A 22,097-nucleotide genomic window follows, 5' to 3' on the forward strand; every position below is an offset into this window, starting at 1 on the left:
GAGAGACCGATTGCTTTCAACGAATTCTATAGCGCGTCTCGCCAAAGAACACTTGCCAGCTGGCAAGCTTCTTGGGATAAAGATGATCTGGGTCGGTGGATGCACTCAATTATTCCTAAAATATCGACAAAGGCATGGTTCAGGGGACTGGATGTGAGTAGAGATTTCATTCGTGTGATGTCCAGACTCATGTCCAATCACTACACGTTAGATGCACATCTCCTTCGAATTGGACTTTCCGAGACTAATCATTGTGCTTGCGGCGAAGGTTACCGCGATATTGACCATGTTGTTTGGACATGCGTGGAGTTTCGTGATGTCAGATCTCAACTAATAAATTCCTTGCGTACCCAAGGTAGACTATCCAATGTCCCAGTTCGCGACATTCTTGCTTGTCGTGACCTTCCATACATGAAACTTCTTTATCATTTCATTAAATCCATTGGAGTTCCAATTTAAATTTTATTTTATGTTAAACTGTTTTCTCTTCCATGAGTTCAACCAATAGCCAACTATAGGATATTGAATATAAGTGGTGAACTGATACAAACAATCCTGAAATAGTTATAAGATCATGTACAAAATAAATGTATTTTATTTAATGTAATTTAAAATAGCAACTCGCTTGATAAAAACAGTGTTTAGATTAACTAATGAGTACCAACATACTAATATGATATTCGAAATGTATTAGGTTTAAACTACTATGTATTGTGGATGCCACGGCGAAGAAAAACTTATGTATATTGCCTATGAAATAAACGTATTTATGAAAAAAAAAAAAAAAAATATGTCTTCCGATGATTTTCTTTTTGTTTTTTTTTTGCGACTTCTACTATAAAGCGAATTTATTAATAAATGTTCAAGAATATCAAATGTCAATAACTACTATTCAGAACCTATTATTTTATAAAATGCACGTAACACTGTTCGCCGTCACTTTACTAAACCGTCTATATATGTTGAAGAAAATGTTTTTGTACTGTACGCTTAAAAACTTTAACAAAACACTCATTACGCTTCTGATCACAAACACTTTTTTGTCTCATTTATAAGTTGAAAATTTTATAATGAACATGAAAACGGTTGCTAAATCATTTTAATATACATGGACAAGTTTTCAATAATCACCTTTTCTCAGTACGTATTGAACGACTTTGAATAACAGCAAATTCATTGAAATCCATGGTAGTTTCAATCACACTAATATGATGACGATCGGCGAAATAGTGGTCAATGAGTGTGGATGCCAAAGCATCATTTTGACTTTCGCTAAAAGGATCATCATATAATGGTCTCCAAGCTTCTTTTACTAGAAGCTCACAAAGAACTCCAATCGGAAGGAAAACTAACATCAACATTTCAATCGTTTCTGAGTGTAGCAATGAATTGTATTACTATTTATATCATCGATGAATAACAGTAACTAAATGTGTGTGAATTGTTTGCGTAGGATAAATAATACACCAATATTTGATTTCATTGCTTGTCTATCCTAGAACCTGTTTATTTGCAGATATCATTTGATTAATTACTTCACTCACGAATATTGTCTAGAATCCATCGCATGAAGAATGTTACACGAGTACTGACACCCGGTGTCCCGCTTACCCCACATCCTGGTCCGGCGGAAATAATCCCATACTGAACATATCGGAACTTGATATCTGGAATTGGCACCTTCATCGGTCCACCAGAATCACCTCGGCAGTGAAGCGTTCCATTACCAAAACCAGCGCATATTGAATGCGTACTTAAACTACAAGCAACTGATGGAATTCTAGCTTGCTGCAAAACAGGACTACTCTCCAATCGTTCCGTTAATCCCCATCCCGTGATCCAATACAAGCTAGGATCAAACCGCACAAGACTATTAGAGAATGGTAGACAGATTGGCATGATATCATCATTGTTGAACTGTACATTTCGGTTCAATCGTAGTAGACCAATGTCGTTACCAGAGCGAACCATTCTGGTAAAATTCGGGTGGATTGTGTACTCTTCTACGCCATATCGCGTAAATGGTGGAGCACAGTCCATGTACTCATCGCAATCAGGATCTGTTCGAGTATCGTACTCACCCAACCGAACGTATACTCTGAAATAGATAAAAATGAAAAGTTTAATGAAAAATTAATATTGAATGACTATGATAGGTATCATACAAACGCTCAATTTGACCATCAATACAATGGGCAGCGGTCAGTACATAGCGAGTATTGATTACTGTTCCGCCACATTCAGGACCTTCCTGCCCACTGCTCGATCGGTAGATGAGCAAGGCCATCCAAGGATACTGATACATTGAAGCCTGTGTGCCAAAGGATATTTTATCGCCTAAAGTTGCTTTACCACAATTGACCCGATCCAATAATCGTAGATTCGGATGATTGGCGATATCAATGGATGCTGTCGTGGTTGGCATTGTAACAACAGGAGTAGGTGTCGTAACTGTTTGCAAAGCTCCTTCATCGCAGCAAACATAATAGGATGAAGGCTTGAAAACATAATTGAAAAATTAAGTATTTAAAAAAAACATAACAATTGTGAAGTGAGTTACCGCGGTATTTCCAGGAGTACACACACTAGTTTTCAGAAAAGCAGCTTGTACTGCAGAAACTGCTTTTTTAGCGGCAGATGCTTCTCTCAAAATGGATATTATTGGGGAGCACTGCGCGAGTGCCACGCATCGTCCAGGGGTACTGTTGGGAGTTGTACAAGTAGGTGCATCTTCACCAGCACGGCTTCCAATTTCAATTGGTTTTTCTGGTGCTGTAAAACGGAGTAAATGTTTATAATAATAACTGAAAATCGTGTGACACGAGCGAAGAAAACTTGGATTGTGATTAGAAAAACGATATCTTTTTTGTAGAATTTTCTTTTCCAAAGAATCACGTACAGCCTGACTACCTCCACTAGTAGGCTGCTATCATCATGAATAAAATACATCTAGAATCCCCAGTGTAATAGTAATGTAGTTAAGAAACCCGTGACACTAAAAGCGCCGTCTGATGTAGAATGGGTGCGTAAATGCTCCTAGAATGTATGTATAAAAATGCTTGCACATTTAACACAACCTGACGCTGTCAAATAAACATAGATTTCCCATTGTACAGAGATACAAACAGCGCTTCTAGTGAGAAACGGGTGTACTTTTTTCCATTAGCTATTGTGGTTGTGTTAAATGCGCAGGCAACTTTATACATGCATTTTAGGAGAATTTACGCACCCATTCTACACCAGACGGCGCTTTTGATGTCACGGATTGCTCAACTACAGTACTATTACACTGGGGAATCTAGGTTTATTTTATTTATGCTAAAACGCTGCTGTTAAGCTGCGCATCCAAGGCGTTGTTAGGGAGTGCCACTCTAAAAAGAGTTCGTCGACAAAATGTATGAAATTTTTCGAACGGTTTTGTTACTATCTGTCAATAAATGATTCATCAGACAAAATGAGAACAGTTTTGAAGATTTGAAGTCTATTCGCACCATCCAGGACGATCCGGGACGTTTTTTTCCTCATCGACGATGACTGAGCTGCCGGAGTGGGCATGTATTGGAATGCCGGATCCGGCATAAAATTAATTTGGTTGGCGGATCCGGCATTCCAATACATGCAGTTTTTCGCACCGTCGGCACCGGGAAAAACTTGGTGAGCAATATCGGTGGCAACCAAATGAATTTAGTACCGGATCCGGCAATCCGATACATGCGCACGCCGGCAGTTCAGTCATCGCCGATGACGAAAACAAACGTCCCGGATCGTCCCGGATAATTCAGTCCCGGAATAGTGCGAATAGACTTTTAATTCTTTTTCACGTCGTCACTCATAAGGAGAATCGACATTTTTATCATTCATTAATCAATAGATTTATTAAAAATAAGTTCAAATGAATACGATGGAAATTCATTTTTATTTGAGTCTAAATTTGTGGAATTTGGTTAAGTAATGTCTGAAAAATCGATGTAAGTTGCTTTCAGAATTCTTCTGTCGGCTGGTTTCAATATTCCGGAACAGTAAATCGGGAACAAGTATAACCGAAATCAGTTCTGAGCTTAAAATCAGTTTAGGAGATTTTATTTACACACCTAAAAATGAAAAGTAACCTCTGCATAATAATATTTATCACATGGAAATCAGTCATGTAATCACACTTCGAATGTATTTTTCTGCAATATATCATACCAAATTTTGTGTTTAGTTTCGACGGCAATGAAAAGTTTTGAAGGTAATTTTAACATGGAAAAATTTGTGGTTTGTGAAAAAAGTTTCGTTACTTCCCTTCCTTTCGCAAGCCCGTTCGATTTTGTCATGGATGTTTAGAAGCAGGAAAAATTAATAATTGTTTTAAGTGTTCTCTGAGTTTTCACGTATTGTTTCGAATCCAATTGTTTCGAGAAAATTATGAAACACACCACAGTGCACATTTCTGTATAAAATGTTCAAAACGACGTATGTAACAATGAGAAATTCTCTTTGTTTACTTTCTCTTTCGATTATTGCGAAATATTCCTGCTTTTTTCGGTAACTTCTCCAGAGCAGATTAAAAGATGATAGCTTTAGTTATTATTATCGGTAAATAATTGAAGAGAACGATTGCTAAGAGTGCCGTAATAATCAAAAGAGAAAGTAAACAAAGAGAATCTCTCATTGTTACATACGTCGTTTTGAACATTTTATACAGATTTCTTCTGGACAACCTATTTATTGCACTATGGAAGCTGGTTCCTGAAACCGACGCATTTTGTTTTGGTGGCGTTGTTGTTACCAATATGTTAAGCTACGTTCATACCATACAATCAAGCCACACTGGTGTCAAAAGTAAATTTTTTCAAACCCAATATAAATATAAATCTTGAGCTCTTTTTGAATAAGAAAAGGAAATTGTGGTTTATTTTAGTTTGATTATATTCCATCGAAATCGTTTCCTTATGTTGGTGCAACCGCATGAAGAAAAATGTGAACGTGTGAACACTGCTTAAACACAGCATTTGACAGCGAACTAGAACCAAAAAACAAAAATTTTCGGCTTCAAGCCAATTGTATGCAGATGACAAACGTGCCATCGGGGTGGTTTATTGTCCTTTACGGTGCCCCACAAGAAAACTTTTCGCGACAAGCGACGGGAAACAAGCTACGCTTTGTCCAAATATGCGCTTAATATTTGTAAGCCAAATATATCAAAGAAATAATCAATAAAAAGAATAAACATGAAATCAAACAAAATATGTTTTCCTGACATACAATACAATTCTATTGATCCTTTTCATTCAAAACTTTTAACAACTTTAACAGAAAAATAAACGATGTTTAATACCTCTGCAATTATTCCTGCAAAATCACATGTCGTTGTAAAACTACGCAAAACATAGCATTCCTTTTTTGTGCATAAGATTTGGCGTAATTTTACATAGAATTTTTTAACAGTGTATTTCTAGCTATTAACAGTCATCGTTTGTTTGGTCTTCTATTAACAAACTCTAACGATGAATCAGGTTTAGGCAACTAGTAGTTCCAAAATTCCAACCGGCGACTAGTAGTTCCAAAATTGTTTTATATATTCCCTACCATATATAAAACAATTTTGGAACTACTAGTCGCCGGTTTCCGCTTCCGAAAGCGCCGATTATAGTGAAGAAAAACTTCAAAAACGGAACTCACTTCGATTCCTCAGCAACGAATTCACGAATCATGGTTCAAATTGAGGTTCTCATTGTCTTAAAGTTTACTATGCCATTTCATCCAGATCCGACTTCCGGTTCTAAAAGTATAGGGCGATGAGTGTCAAAACAATTTCGTGTAGCGTGCAGGGTTGCCACATTCAAATCTATATTTTTCGGGTGAAAAATATGTAAATTTGTAAATCTTTCATTCAATCTGTACCTACTTCTTAGTATTATCACAAAATCATGATAACGACGCTTTTCTATAAAAGTACACTTATTGCCTTTCTCATACAGAAAGTTTCATTCGACACAGTTCATCGAGCTGAGCAATGTCTCTGTGTGTGTATGTATGTGTGTGAGTATATGTAAAATAATGTCACTCATAAAGAAAAAAATCTCATAGTCCCATAGCTCACTCAATTTTCTTAGAGATGATTTGATCGATTCCCACAAACTTAGGCTCAAATAAAAGTTCCTATAGTCTCATAGGTTGCTGTTTAACTTAATCCGGGTCCAACTTCCGGTTCCAGAGCTATAGGGTAAAGTGTGTTTAATCATTTAGGGCGACGAATGAAAAATTCTTAATAACTTGACATAAATGTTTGACTTGACAAAATTGTTTACAAATTGAAAAGGTTATGTTCGTTCACACCCAAAGAAAGCTTGTTATTTTATTCAAGATAGAAAAAAAATTCTTAAGAGAATCCTCTAGTGTTATTTTTAGAAATATAAGTAATATGAGAAAGGCATGATTACACCACTAGATGGATTAAAAAAGATTTTGATATGGATATTTTTACACTGATGACCCTGCTACTTCGGAATCGTAAGTCAGATCTGAATGAAATTTTATAGCAGTCTATTAGACCTGAGACTTTCAATTTGAATTTATTTAATTTAAAAATTGATTCAACCATCTCTGACAGTTACATTATTTCCACCGGAAGTTATATTATTTTCAACCGGAAGTCAGGTTCGAATAAAATTCAACAGCAAGCTATGTAATCTTCAGACCTTTTACTTGAATCCAAAATTCGTCAAAATTGGTGAAGCCGGTTATTTGTTTATATTTATTTATTCGTATATTTAGGTAGTTATTTATTAATTTATCATCTTTATTATTTTGTTTAATCATTTATACATTCAATTATTGATTTATTTTTAACCATTTGATTTTTTCATTTTTTTTTTCATTTATTTTTTTATTTCTTCATTTATCTGCTTAGATATTTTTTCATAAGAAGTAGAGAAAGCTTAGTGAAGCTGAAATCATCTACTCCTTTCCTCCAACAGGCATAAAACCTTCTCTCCTTTTGTACCAACAAATGAGCAATATCCAAGTGGTACATGAAAGAATTCCTATATCTTTTTGAAAATTTTACATTACATTATTACTACGTTTATCGTATTTCAAGAGAGATGAAAATCAAAATCATGAGAACAGTTGTAAAATAAACGGCACATACTGGAAAAAGGGTCATTATATTCGTAGCTTAAGAAATATGTAAAAATGGATAAGAATGAAGACTGCAACGATGAATGTAGAAAATGATCAGTATTAAAAGATAGGGGCAGTTCATATGGGATTGCATCAAAGCAATACGAACAGGTGGCAGATCCAGCCCAAAAAACGACAGCAATCCTTGTAACTTAGATGATTTACAGGGTCCGGCACTCGAAGTGTAACCAACTTCAGACCGCTCGCGCAGCTGACGCACGGGCATCAGCTCTCTAGAAATTTGCTAAATGACAGTTCAGAGTTGTATTGTTTACAAGCGTAAGAAAGCATTTTGCCAAAAGTGAACGCGAAAAAAAAATCTTGACTTGAGAGAGCGAAGGAGTTGCTTCGTTTGGCCGAAAGCGGTCAATTTCCGAACATTGTATTTTCTGACGAGAAATTTTTTCCAGTTGAGCAATTCGTAAACTCTCAAAACGATAGGGTTTACTTGACCGACCGTTCATACGAGAATTTGAGTCATCGATTGGCCACCAGGAGGCAGCACCCGCAACAGATAATGGTTTGGGCCGCTGTAACCGCAGATGGGCGCTCTCCAATCGTTTTCATCGAGCCTGGCGTCAAGGTTAATGCGACATATTATCGGGAAAGTATTCTGAAGGTTGCTTTGAAGCCGTGGGCAGACAAACATTTCGGTGGCAGACCATGGACGTTTCAGCAGGACTCGGCACCGTCTCACAAAGCTCGAGTGAACCAAGAATGGCTGAAAAACAACGTTCCGAACTTCATCACGTCCACACAATGGCTCCACAAAGTCCGAACTAAAAGATACACCAGTCTCGAGGCGCTGAAAAAAGTTATTGTCCGCGAGGGGGCCTAAATACCTGCAAGTCACATTCGGCAACTTGCGATTCGTTTTTTGACCGTCTCAAGGCCATAGTCAAGGCAAAAGGTGGTCATATCGAGCAAAAGTGAATTGATTCTGAATTTTGTATTATTTTTACACATTTTGTACTTTGAATTAAGTAAAAGTAATTTTCCAAACTGAATTTATGGTCTTTTTAATTGGTTACACTTCGAGTGCCGGACCCTGTTATGGGTCTCTTCATGGTAGATTGAGGAGTGCGAATTCAATGGATTTGCGTTGAGCCACTTCGACAAGATCGAGAAGATATTCAAGTGTTGATCGGCTGCTGCACAGTAAAGAGTTTTCAAGCAGTGAGTATTGATGAAATTACTGGTAATCCAAAATAGTAAACCTAAGAGTTTGGAAGCCTTTGAAATTACGTTGTCGATGTAATTCTTGAAATCAAGTTTGTCATCAAGTAATGATTTGTGTTAAAGAACACTTTGCGAAATATTATGGTCATATCTAATTATAATGTCTGCGGGCACATGATACAATGGAACATTTAGAAGCATTTAGCACCATCCTATAAATTTTTCTGACAGCTCACTTACAACCACAAATACAAATGAGATTGGATTGTTTTCATCAGGAAACACCTGCATTAAACACGGTTCAGACGATCAATCAACTTTGGTCGACGTCAATATTAATATAATAATTTTTTACCGAAAAGCGCTCACGTACCGGAAGTCAAAATGTTCCGTGAACTTGACGGTATGCGCCTCCATATGAATTGCTTACAATTCATGTTGTTGTTTCGTAACCGTTCCAAGCCGGTGATAGTCACCTGATGCCACGTGTGAATCGTTCTTATATATTGTTTTGTTTTCATCACGAAATATATTGGCCACCAATTTTCCACTAGGGTCGACGTTCATTTTTCACCGGGCATAGAAACCTCAATTGGGATGACAAAAATCTTGCATCATTTTGCTCTTTTATCAGATGATATAGTTTCAAGTCATCAGTAAACGATAGTTTGAAACAATTAACTATGAAATTTAGATCGTTGAGATGGAGTAAAAATACAAAAATGACTTCTTTGAGTTAATTCTGAGATAACTGCAAACACAGCTGTTCTGCAATTTCCTATTTCCGCCGACATTTACCGACCAGTAAGATATGAATATGAGAAAATTAAGTGACAATATTTATCACATACACGTACATACATCCATGTACTGCCCATACGCGTTTATCAGTCCCATATTGATATTCACCGTTCATGAGTTAGCTTGATAGATGAAGTCATCCCTCATATATTTTCAGAAATTGTGAATTTGTTCAGTACAATGTTAAAAAAAATATCAGCTTTTGTCTGTCCCATATGCAAAGTACCCGCATATGAGTCCCACTGACAAGCGGCTCTTACACGTGACAATATTATTGTCAATCGAAAGTATTGTAAATACCGTCAATCCAATTGGCTTGGTAACTTGTGTCTGCATTTTTCGAAAAAATCTAGCGTTTAGAGCTTTAAGTATTGCAACTAGATATTGAAACATTGCGAGAAGAGTTCATTGCACATAACAAACAGTTTTCTCTTTTGAGAGAAAGTATTATTGGATTGATGAGTAGTTTTGATTTTTTGACAATATTTTTGTCAATCCGATGATGTTTCCATTACAAAGTTCAAAGCAAAGAAAAGTTCTGGCAGTACATGCCTTTTGTGGAATTTGGCCTTTCTGTTTCATCAGACTTCGCAGCCGATTCTTAACATACAGAATCATTGCATGGCTAATACTACGATCCTATTGACACTAAGAATCCTTCCAGGTCGGGACTCGCTCATACGACAACTGGCTTGTAAGGCCAGTGCCCTTTGCATTGAACCCTCTACCCGATTACACGATCAAAAGTATTGTCAATACTCCTTGTATTGAAAATAATATTGTCTCGTGTAAGGGATGCTATATGATGCATTACCAATATTTCTTGCAATACCAAGATTTAGCATTCTGTAGCACAAAAAATCAAACAATTCGGAAGCAAAAAATATGAATGGTCTTTTTCTCAACATGCTGATTTTCCATATAGGACTGATATGCAGGTATGCCAGAAAAGACACTTTGCGATCTTGACGAACTGATGCGAATGGTATATGGGACTCGACCCTCCGAGCGTGGGTTCAAAAGTTGGTTGTCATAGTGATTACAAAGCCTTTCCATATAAGAAAGGTAAAAAATATTCCAGCATTGCCGGGAATCTCTATAATTTATAAAATAATTTTACCTGTCAAAATCTTTGCCTCCGTGCAACATACGTACTCAACTTGTTCCAAATTTGAATAGCACCAATTATTTCTCACATATTCTTGTCGATCAGCGGATTTCAGAAAATCATCACATCGTTCTGTTTCAACACAATGTCCGGCATTCATATCCTTTGTTTTGCACTGCTTTCCATACTCCGTATCATACTGTATTTCATTTTGCGGACAGCACATATGACGCACACCATTCGGTTGTTCACAGCCTACCATAAATGCTTTGTACAGATCGGGCAGATTATCGCTGTTTTCAATCAATCCACATCTGCTTGGGGGGACACATTTTCCCGCGTCAAGAAACGGAGTTTCACAACTTTGCCATCCCAATTTCTTCACTGGCTTCAAGTCCACGGATTGATCATCATCGCAGCAAACGAAAATCTTACCTTTTTCCTGGTAACAAAAGCTCTGAGTTAGGTGAAGATGTAACGTTGGATTATAATTGCGTTGCAGCTCTACGCTGCAATTATAGATTGATGGGCATGTTTCGATGGGGACGCAGTTACCTGGTCCTTGGCGGAATGTACGGCATGAACGACGAGCTTGTGGTTTCCGATGAGCAATCATTCGCTCTGAATTATAAGATTCACTTGCACAACATATATGGACCTGCTGACGAAAATCAATAGAAAACATGAGCACCCGTACCTATTACATTGTTTTGTTATCAACTAAAGGTCATTCAAAATACCAAGCTGATTAAATTAATTTACCCCATGAGGCCCATAACCACAAGTTCGCTCTTCAAGATACCGCCCGAATGAAGGATTAGGCTCGAATTGTAGCGAAACCAGACTCGCGTAAGCACTTGGACAATTATTAATAGGAACGCATCTTCCAAAAGTTCCCTGTGGTCCAGGAAGATTACAAGAATTATAATGACAACTACCCGTGTCACCACTTAGGATTAATACAATACTAATATAAACTGATAACGGCCAATTTTTGGCAGAATGAAACAACTTCACTAACATGTTTATTCCAGGACGATCGAATGAAGACTATTTTCGTTCGGTATAGAAGATTGTCGCCCAAGTCGTCCATGAAGCAGCGTCAAACAATCTGGATTTAGCCGAGAAGCAGCACTAAGTAATGCCAATAATAATGTAGTCTGTCCATAAGTGAGGTAGAGATTAAGTTGGGATTTACCCTGTTTCAATGCGATGAGATGCTTCAAAACAACATGAAACTTGTTTTGAATTTGTTTTTTTTTCTCTTCATAACCAGACGTTCTGTCTACGGATTACAATGAGTTACTGATTGAAATGAATGGAATGTTTATCGCCTCGAACAAATACTAATGAATGAGATCTCTGCGTATGTGATTATAATAAACTAACCACCTCGATGATACATTGTCTTATTAAGGATAGTAATACCATAGAGTAGTAGAGTAGAGAGTTCAATGTCTGTAAGCAATTTACCTGCCGTTTTGAAACGTGGGGACCAAGTAGCATTTCACCAGAAGCGGCACGTGCATTCGAGCTAGCATACAAAGGTAATTCATGCGTGCCATTACGTGTGCAATGGATGATTGAATTGTCGCATGTATGCGTTAAACAGCCTTTTAAAAAACGTTTGTTCTACCTTGGATGTCTGGTGTCTGTGGTAATACGTTGAGCTGTAACTACCAGCCAGTAAAAATTCAAGTTTATTGAACTTTAAAGGTGGTTGAATTACTGTTTGTCTTTATTTTGCATCGTCGCTCTGAATGATGATTTGGAATTTTTAGTACACTTCTCCCTTTATCTTCGGAACCGGCCGGTGGATTTAGATGGAGCTCAATAGCATTCTAAAAGACCTAATTCTAATCTAATTGAAACAGTTTTAAGCTAATAATTTCTCTTTATTTGCAGTGTCACTCTAAATGATGATTTAAAATTTTAAGCACACTTTACCCTATATTTTAAGAACCGGAAGCCAGATTCGGATGAAATTCAATAGGAGTTTTTGGGACCATAGTTCTTCTATCTGAGTTTGTGAAAATCTCTGAGAAAATTAAGTGACTTTCTTTTTTGAGTTTTGGACAACTGCTTCTGGAACTGAGAGTCGCTTTATTCGAAACAAATTTTTTGGTCATCAACCGATAAGACGTTCACATTTTAAGAAATAAAGGTCTTTATTCGTTTCTTCCTCGCCTTACACAGAAACGCGCTCTTTTTTCCACAAATACGTTATTTCTTAAGGCAATTTACATAAGTTATTCTTTGCCGTAGCATCACTTTTACATAGAATTCTTATCCTACTATAATACTAATATAGTCACAACGATTTGAGTTTAATAAAACATATTCCTCTTATTTTTTAAATATCATATTATTTGAACCAAACGATTAACTGCTATATATTATAAAATAAGCTGAAATTTATATTAATTTTGTTGTTGATTTCCTAACCAATTCCGAGTTTGTTTTTGTCAGCGAGTACCGTCCCATTAACATGTTGCACACTGGAATTCTGGAACTTGTTGTTAAAGATCAGCTGATTAACTATTTGAACTCCAACAGTTTGCTAATACCGGAACAATCGGGATATCGTAAGCAGCGTTGCCAGATTGCCAGATTTGTCTGGCAAATGCCAGATATTTCTCACTTCGACAGACACTCAAACTAATCAGATCTTTTGCCAGATTTTCCAAATTTTCCCAGATTTTCCAAATTTTCCTAGATTTTGTCAGATCTTGCAAGATCTTTACGGTTTTGCCTTCTATACGATAGGTGAGGAGACCTTTTTTTGCTCACTGAAAATGAAGCCCGGCAAAATTTTCCTTGTGTATAGTAGACCCAGACAAATCCAGATAATTTTTTGAATTTTGACAGATTTTCGAAAAAATAACCTGGCAACTCTGATCGTAAGGGTCACTCTTGTGAAACCGCTTTGAACCTAGTATTGGCAAAATGGAAGGAGAAAATCGAAGCCAAAGAGAGTATTTTCGCTGTGTCCTTGGATCTGAAGAGACCCTTTGAAACAATTTCAAAACCTTTATTGTTGCAGACATTACGGCGTTTTGGCATCGGGGGAATGGCGCATGAATGGTTTGAAAACTATTTATGAGGTAGATCTTAAAAGACTGTTTTTAACGATGCAGTGTCTAGTTCCCTCGGTAATTCACTTGGTGTGCCTCAGGGAAGTGTGTTAGGTCCTATTCTATTTATTATGTATATTAATGATATGAAGCGAGTATTACGTTTCTGTGATATAAATTTGTTTGCTGTTGATACTGTTCTGTTTATTACGGCTAAAGATTTTAATGAAGCTGTTGCACATTTAAACGAGGATCTAAGTTCGCTGGTTAAAATTTAAGCAACTGAAACTAAACGTTGCGAAAACTAAATATATGGTTATTTCTTCTGTTAGCACTGGTCATGACGCCAATGTAAGAATTGATGGTGAAACTATTGATCGCGTTAGAGAAATGAAGTATCTTGGAGTCATAATTGATGAAAAGTTAACATTCAAATCTCATATTAATAACGTCATCAAGAAGATTGCCAAAAAGTACGGTATATTGTGTCGTTTGAGAAATGACCTATCGACCCATAGTAAGATTCTTTTGTATAAAACAGTCATTTCACAACACATTGACTTTTGCCCATCCATTCTGTTTCTTGCTAATAACACACAAATCTTGAGATTACAGCGACTGCAAAATAAAATCATGCGATTATTTCTAAAATGTAGTAGATATACCTCCTTAGATTTTCTACTGAACGCATTACAATGGCTTTCAGTGAAACAGAGAATTTACTACTTAACCATGGTATTTATTTTCAAGATCTTAAATGACATGCTGCCTCGATATTTGTGTGATCGAGCTGAGAGAGAAACTGATTTGCATAGGTACAATACTAGAATCGCATCTGCCGCTAGAACACCAAGCTTTCTGTTAACCAGATCGCAAAACTCATTATTGTACAAGGGAATAAGTTTTTTCAATTCGATGCCAAGAGAAATCAAACGCGCGACGACATTGGTGGAGTTCAAAAAGTTATGTATTTCACACATGAAAATATTAATTATCATTTAGATAACTCGTTCTGCTCACACCTTTGTAGGGGTATGAGGTGGGACCATCATCATCATCATCATCAGCACATCATTTTTATTAAAATTTTGCTGTTGGATGAACTAATGGATGCAGTGCCAGGAGTCAGAACTAAGACTCAAAAGGGTCAATTATTAAATTGAAACTTCAATTGTCTTTAGGAAATGATAAAGAAGTCAGGGAAGGTCACGACAAGCAAGAATGTCTCGAACTGGGACATTGGATGGTCTACCTTGAGTACACAAAGAATTTATTAGTTGAGATCTGACATCACGATACTCCACGCATGTCCAAACGACATGATCAATATCGCGATAGCCTTCGCCACAAGCACAATGATGAGCATCTAACGTGTAGTGATTGCACATGAGTCTGGACATCACACGAATGTCCAATCCAATCCAATCCAAGTCCCTACACACATCCAGTCCCCTGAACCATGCCTCTGTCGATATTTTAGGAATAATTGAGTGCATCCATCGACCCAGATCATCTTTATCCCAAGATGCTTGCCAGCTGGCAAATGTTCTTTAGCGAGACGCGCTATAGAATTCGTTGAAAGCAATCGGTCTCTCATAAATTTCACCCTCAAAAGCACCACATTTGGCTAAAATATCGGCTCTTTCATTGCCTGGAATGGACCAATGAGCCAACCCCAAACTATTGTGATTTGATAATTATTATTCAATATGTCGTTCAGACACTGTTTTATTTTGTCCAAGAAAAACGGCTTATTTTGCCAGCAGCGTTTGAGCGAATGGCTTCAATTGCACTCAGACTATATGTGAATAGAAAATTATGGTTTGGAGATAATGTGACGATTACACTCAAACTATAATGAACTGCTGCTAACTCTGCTATATAAACAGATTCAGGTTCTTGAAGCCTAAATGAAGCCGAAACTATATTGTTGAATATACCAAACCCAGGAGCCTCTTCAATTCGTGATCTGTCCGTTTAAAATATTTTCTCAGAGTCAATATGCCTGAACTTACTTGTAAATATATTTGGAATTTCCATCGAGCGTAGGTGTTCCGGGACTCCACGCACTTCGCGCTACATGGATGTGTCGAAAAATAGAGTAAAAGTAGAGGAGGGTGTCGCGGATAGGAATATATCTAGAAGGGTTGATTTTCTGTGACATATGTTTAAAATATACTGTCATGAATCTTGTTTGAGATTGAAGTTCAACTAGCCTTTCAAAGTTATTAATAACCAGGGGATTTAGTACCTCACATCTTATTAGCAGTCGCGATGAAAGCTCCCAAAAACGACCTTCCAATGGAAGAACTCCCGCCAGAACTTCAAGACTCATTGTATGTGTCGAATGCATGTTGCCTAAGGCAATTCGCAAACAACAGTACTGAATTCGCTCAAGTTTGATAATATGAGAGTTTGCAGCGGAACGAAAGCAAACGCATCCATATTCCATCACTGAAAGTTTCGTTGTCTGATACAATTTTATTAGATCTTCCGGATAAGCACCCCACCAAGATCCTGTTATTGTTCGAAGAAAATTTACTCTTTGTTGGCATTTTGTTATCAGAAACCTAATGTGTCCTCCCCACGTGCATTTGGAATCAAACCACACCCCAAGGTATTTGAAAGTCAAAAACCTGTTGGATCATTCTTCCCATCATATGAAGCTGAAGCTGCGCGGGATCATGCTTTCTTGAAAAGACAACCAGCTCTGTTTTCTCCGCAGAGAATTCGATACCCAGATGAACAGCCCAAACGGACAATTTATCTAAGGTATCTTGCAATGGTTTATGCAGATCAATAGCTTTTGGTAACAGTAACTGAAACCACGCCATTATCTGCCAATTGTCTTAGTGTACATGGGGATACTAGACAGCTGTCAATGTCATTCACGTAAAAATTACAGAGGAGCGGACTGAGGCATGAGCCTTGCGGGAGACCCATGTAGCTAATTCTGAATGTGACCAAATCGCCATGTGAAAAATACGTGCATTTCTCTGACAAAAGGTTGTGCAAATAATTATTTATAACCGCTGTAAGTCCATGTTGGTGGAGCTTGTGGAAACGCGCTCTTTATTTTGTTTTTTTTTGCGTATCAATGAAAACATTGAGTGTATATTTTTTGTTCATATCATCCTGTATATCGGAAGTCGTATCCAGATAAAATTCAACAGCGTACTATGTGTTAGTATGACCTTTCATTTGAGCCTAAGTTCGTGAAAATCGAGTGACAGTTTTTGTCATTGCTGAATTGAGTGATATATGTCACTCGGCCCTCCGGGCATCGGTTGAAAACTCGATTTTCACAAAGATTGCATAGCCTTTCCATATGAGATAGGTAAACAGTATTCATCAATCTGTCAAAATCTACCACTCGACTCAGTTCGTCGGGTACACAAAATGTGTTTGTGTATGTAACCAAAATTTGCACTAGATTTTCTTGTAGATGACTCAACGATTTTCACAAACTTAGATTCAAATGAAAGGTCTCTTTCCCACTATTACTATTGAGTTTAACCCTTGATTTGAATGAAAAATGAAGAAAAAGTGCACTCGATTTTCTCGGAGGATTTTCTTCAACTTAGATTCAAATCAAAGGCCCTATAGCCTATAGTTTGCTATTGCATTTCATCTGGATCCGACTTCCGGTTCCGAAGTTGCGAGGCAAAATGAACTAAACAAGTGCACACGATTTTCTCAGAGACCGCTCATCCAATTTTCACAAGCTTAGGTTCAAATAAAAGGTCCTACAGTCCAATATAACCCTCCCGAATTTCATCGGTTCCGGTTCCGTAGGTATGGTTAGTTCATAGCCAGATACGTTGATTTTGCGTAAATCGGATCAATGTTGGTGATTGCCGAAAATTTGACAGAAGCTGCTCGATATTTATCTATATTGTATACAACATTTTCAATCCGGTAGAAGATGCTACAAAAACTCGAGTCTCTCAATGCATGAACCGCGAGAGAATTTTTCTACATTTCTTCGCTCCACTTCCTACTCTGAGTATTTCACGGCCCTTAAAAAAATTACAGTCTGGTAATGATCGGCAAAGCAAAGCCTTGGTATTACATTCCTGTAGTGGAATTTGACCTTCTGTTTCAACAGACTTCGCAGCCGATTCAGAGTGTACAGAACCATTGCATGGCTGGTGCTACGATTCTACTGACACTACGAATCCTTCCAGGTCGGGGCTTGAACATACGACAACTGGTTTGTAAGACCAGTGCCCTATGCATTGAACCGCCAACCCGGGACAATGATCGGCGCAATGTGGAATTTACCAAGAGAGAATCGCAAGTTGACAATTGTTGCAGAAAATCGAATCGATGATTCGACTTGATGATTCTCATACTAGGTTACCCTTGTGTGGAGCATTCACATACATTTTCATAGACACAACTTATACAAAGGTTATATGCACATAGTTAGAAAAAGCAGCAATAGTAAAATGATTCTATCGCAATTTTCCACTGCCCATACAGAATCGGATCGCGAAACGAGAATAAGCGACCGTTTGTTGCTTCAGAAGAAATCCTAACAGCAGCGAGCTAACTTTTGATTCTCAGACAGGTCATCGAGAGAAATTCGCTCTCGCACTGGTGTCTATTCTATGTTAAATGAACCATGCCGGGTTTTTGTTGCTGCGATGATGACACTGATTGAATCGTGTGAAGAGTTACTAGTGAGCGTTCTTTGATACGATAAAAGCCATCCTTGAACCGGATCATTGTTCCTGGTTACGGAAATACCGGAAAAGTGCTCGTGTGCTCCAAACCGGAAATCACTCTAATTTCTTCGAAACGGTCAGACTGATCTTCGCATGCTCAGATTTAAATGAAAAGTATTATATTTCCATAAGTTGATGTAAAATTGCTCCGATTGGTGTCACCCGGTGGATAGTACTACCAAATACAAATAATAATACCCCTAAGTCCCATACATTCGAAGCGCTAATGTTTGGTTCACAGAATGATCAATTTAGCCTAGCATGTTTTACTTTTTCGTCATGACAGCTTAGAAAAGTTGAAAAAGAAAATCTCTGGCAACACTACGACATCGAAGCATGCTAGTAATTATCATGAAAACCATGCGTCGCTATCGAATAGCGGATGAAAACATTTATGAATGAAATGACTTATATTTCAAAACGAAAACTTCCGTGATTTATTTATTCCATTACCAAGTTTCATATTGTTTTTTTTATGGAAGAACCATATTCATAACTGACGCCAGTGTGATATTCTTCTGGACCACAAGTGATCGACAAATATCCAACAAGTTGTTGTAGCATATCTGCAAATGTGTATTTATTGACGTTTCAATATGTTAAATAATAAACGATTGAATCAGAGATCAGAGTGCGCTCGCATTCCTCGGTAATATCAATGTTGAAACACTTGCTCTGTTGAACTGCCGTTGTTCCTGGTTTGTAGTCATATGCGAGGGAACGGGTACCTTTTTTAGTAGCTTCCTGGAACGTCCTCAAATATTGTGCATCATTCTTTCGAATCACACGTAGATCAATGTTAGAACCGGATCCTAAATCGTTGAAAACTCCGGCAGTAATTGCCTCACGAACCAACTTCATCCATATCTGGTTTCCAGTGAGACTCGAACACGGACATAGCTGCAAGTCTGCCCGATCCCATTGTAGCATAAGGCAGCTTATCTGTCGATCCGTGAGGATAAATACAATAAATATACGATCCCGTATGATCTACACCCCCTAAAACCAAAGCAGCGCTAATATGACCTTGATAGCGAAACAAAAACTGTTTCAACATCGTATTAGCAATAACTACCGGGACTGTTCATCCAGTATTTAACCGGTGTTTGACGATATCACATGAGTGGTTATTTCCGTGTCAGCAGCTGTTCCGGCACCACAGTAGTTCATGTTTTTAGTCAAGTAGTGAATATTTTCGCAGTTTTTATCCTCCATGATTGGTCTCTCAGTAGCACGAGTTTTAATAGCTTTCGGCGGAACAAATCGTTGGTGCATTGTTGAGCATTTCTATAAAACATCAAGGTTAGAAATTCAAGTCTTGCGTTTCCTCTGACGACACTAACCTGCGACAGTTTTCAAAACTGAATCCAGGTGCTTCCAGATGTCGATAGTCATATCAGTTCTGAGTCAAACATAGTTCTGAGTCAAACGTGATTACTTTTGTGACTCAGAACTGATATGACTATCGACATCTGGAAGCACCTGGATTCAGTTTTGAAAACTGTCGCAGGTTAGTGTCGTCAGAGGAAACGCAAGACTTGAATTTCTAACCTTGATGTTTTATAGAAATGCTCAACAATGCACCAACGATTTGTTCCGCCGAAAGCTATTAAAACTCGTGCTACTGAGAGACCAATCATGGAGGATAAAAACTGCGAAAATATTCACTACTTGACTAAAAACATGAACTACTGTGGTGCCGGAACAGCTGCTGACACGGAAATAACCACTCATGTGATATCGTCAAACACCGGTTAAATACTGGATGAACAGTCCCGGTAGTTATTGCTAATACGATGTTGAAACAGTTTTTGTTTCGCTATCAAGGTCATATTAGCGCTGCTTTGGTTTTAGGGGGTGTAGATCATACGGGATCGTATATTTATTGTATTTATCCTCACGGATCGACAGATAAGCTGCCTTATGCTACAATGGGATCGGGCAGACTTGCAGCTATGTCCGTGTTCGAGTCTCACTGGAAACCAGATATGGATGAAGTTGGTTCGTGAGGCAATTACTGCCGGAGTTTTCAACGATTTAGGATCCGGTTCTAACATTGATCTAATCACAAAAAGCAGCTTCAATTACATTCAAATTCTTTCAGATTTTCCACGATCTCGAAAAATTAAACATCTTTGTTTATGAGCATATAATAAACAGTCACTATGGTGAATTATTTTCCAGTCATCAGAGTTGCCAGTTTTATATAAAATTCAATAAGGTACACCGTCACTCTGACAGTGTATCATGACAGTGTACCGCACGATGCAAAATGTGTCCTTGAAAATTTGTCGAAGTACTCCGTATTATAATTTGTATTTGGTACTACTGCATTACTGACAAATCGTTATTTGAAAAAAAATAACGACAATGAACGCGGACGAACTGAGCTCACCACCACTCGGAAATAGTGGTTGAAAGCTCACAAAAGAAACTCTCTTCATTTTCTCAGAAACAGATGGATCGATTTGCAAAAACTTAGACTCAGATAAATGGGTAAACGTCTATAAAAATAGACTGCGAGCGAAACTATTTCCTTTTCCTAATTTTAGATGGCTTGCGAACTTTTTACAACTGGAAATAATAGATGAGCCGCTAAAATTCTCCGCAGATTTTTCTTAATACCGAAACCAGCCAACTTCACAAAAAATGTTCGAGGGCGCACCTTCTTATTCACTCATGGCACATATACAAATCGAAAAAAGGTGTGGATTTATTCAGCGGATATAGAAGGTAGGTAGGAAAATTCGCATACGTTTCAAAGGTTAACCAACAATTCATTGATTCAACAAAAATTGATCGGAGATTGGATTGATTTTTGCCATCACGGTTAGAGTTCGACTGATAGAGCGGTCAAATTTTGTCTGTTGACTCATGGGTTACTATGATTGATGCTGCATGGGTAGTTCCGTCAGTGCGGGTGAAGGTAAATCCATGAAAAGTCGACAATTTGTCCATTTTTTTTAAATGCAAACGTTAGAACGACGATGCAAATTCTTCTAAATTTGGCTCAGAACTGTTTCAGTTAGCAGGTTGTATTAGTTGCTATCCACATAAACCAAATTTTGACTTTACCGGTTCCCCGTTCCCGGTTCAAGAAGTTACTGAAATAGTGGTCGAGAGCTCCAAAACAAAAGTAATTCGATTTTCTCCGAGATACCTTAACTGATATTCACAAACTAAGGCACTAGTGAAAGACCTAATAGGTTACTTTTGAATTTCATCCAGATCCGACTTCCAGTTCCAAAATCCTCGGCCTTCAGACTGTGCTGAAGCTAATGAGCAACATAAGATCAAATGTCTACTCCTTGGTTGACAATTAAATGGATCTCGGAAATGTCACATCATACTGTATTAAAACATTATAGAAAACAGAATAATGAATAAAACATTTGATTTGCTCAAAAACATAACTCGTGTTGTTATTTTCAAATTGTGATTAGACTTACTAGTACAAGTTTTGTGCAAATACAGTATGTATAATAGCCTGTGTTAATTATTGGGGGTCGAGTTTAAAACCTTGTCACTGATTTTAAACAGTTTCCTCTCGAGCGGACCTATAACAAAGTCATCATATTGCCTAGATATTCAGCCATGCGATGGCGTAGCTGAACTGAAGACTGATTTTCTCAAAGCTGACAAGATCTGCCACTAAAAAACCTATATCCGGTTCCCCAAAAGAACCGGAAAAAACATTGAGTGCAAAAAACGTTTAAAAATATTCTTTTGCAAGAACTGGACAAACCAGAATTGAACGCAAAACCCGGATAAAAACTTAACCGGTACTTTCGAAACAAACGTTTTTATCCGGTTCTTACATTCAAATTTTTGTCGTGAATACAACTTACTTAACTATGGGCGGCCTTTTCAAAATTTACCCTGTACAAGAATGGGCAGAACTTTATCGCGTATATCTCTTGACGTACCTAACACAACAACATAGCTTTTTCTACAAGCAAACAGAAATATGATCAGGAATTTGTTATTGAATTTTCAACAGCGTGACATATCCATAAATAACTGAAAAACAAAATTTTC

The 22,097-nt window shown here is 37.6% G+C and overlaps 1 protein-coding gene and 2 pseudogenes across 2 annotated transcripts; 1 reads left to right on the forward strand and 2 right to left on the reverse strand.

The window, feature by feature from the left end:
• Positions 1–1,491: 1,491 nt before the first annotated feature.
• Positions 1,492–11,550, reverse strand: LOC131440473 (CLIP domain-containing serine protease B9-like). 2 transcript variants are annotated; one of them, XM_058611775.1, is made up of 5 exons: positions 11,018–11,550; positions 10,268–10,916; positions 2,561–2,772; positions 2,166–2,497; positions 1,492–2,098 (listed from the first exon to the last, which is right to left on the reverse strand). In XM_058611775.1, the coding sequence occupies exons 1-5, from the start codon at positions 11,276–11,278 to the stop codon at positions 1,537–1,539; spliced, it is 2,016 nt and encodes a 671-aa protein (XP_058467758.1). In that variant the 5' UTR covers positions 11,279–11,550; the 3' UTR covers positions 1,492–1,536. The 2 variants fall into 2 exon arrangements, with proteins under 2 accessions (XP_058467758.1, XP_058467759.1); XM_058611776.1 differs by having other exon boundaries at positions 10,268–10,913; positions 11,018–11,547.
• Positions 11,551–18,511: 6,961 nt separating this feature from the next.
• LOC131440474 (proteasome subunit beta type-7-like) lies at positions 18,512–19,341 on the reverse strand (annotated as a pseudogene).
• A 166-nt stretch (positions 19,342–19,507) lies between these two features.
• On the forward strand, positions 19,508–20,204 carry LOC131426205 (proteasome subunit beta type-7-like; annotated as a pseudogene).
• Positions 20,205–22,097: the final 1,893 nt, after the last annotated feature.

The sequence above is a fragment of the Malaya genurostris genome, chromosome 1 (genome assembly GCF_030247185.1).
Source record: "Malaya genurostris strain Urasoe2022 chromosome 1, Malgen_1.1, whole genome shotgun sequence".
Taxonomy (NCBI): domain Eukaryota; kingdom Metazoa; phylum Arthropoda; class Insecta; order Diptera; family Culicidae; genus Malaya; species Malaya genurostris.

Coding starts and splice junctions, on each gene's coding strand:
- LOC131440473 (XM_058611775.1), bottom strand. CDS start 11,278: ATGTTAGTGAAGTTGTTTCATTCTGCCAAAAATTGGCCGTTATCAGTT. Junction 2,773..10,267: donor GGAGGCAAAGATTTTGACAG/GTAAAATTATTT, acceptor TCCGTTTTACAG/CACCAGAAAAACCAATTGAA. Junction 2,099..2,165: donor GATGGTCAAATTGAGCGTTT/GTATGATACCTA, acceptor TATCTATTTCAG/AGTATACGTTCGGTTGGGTG.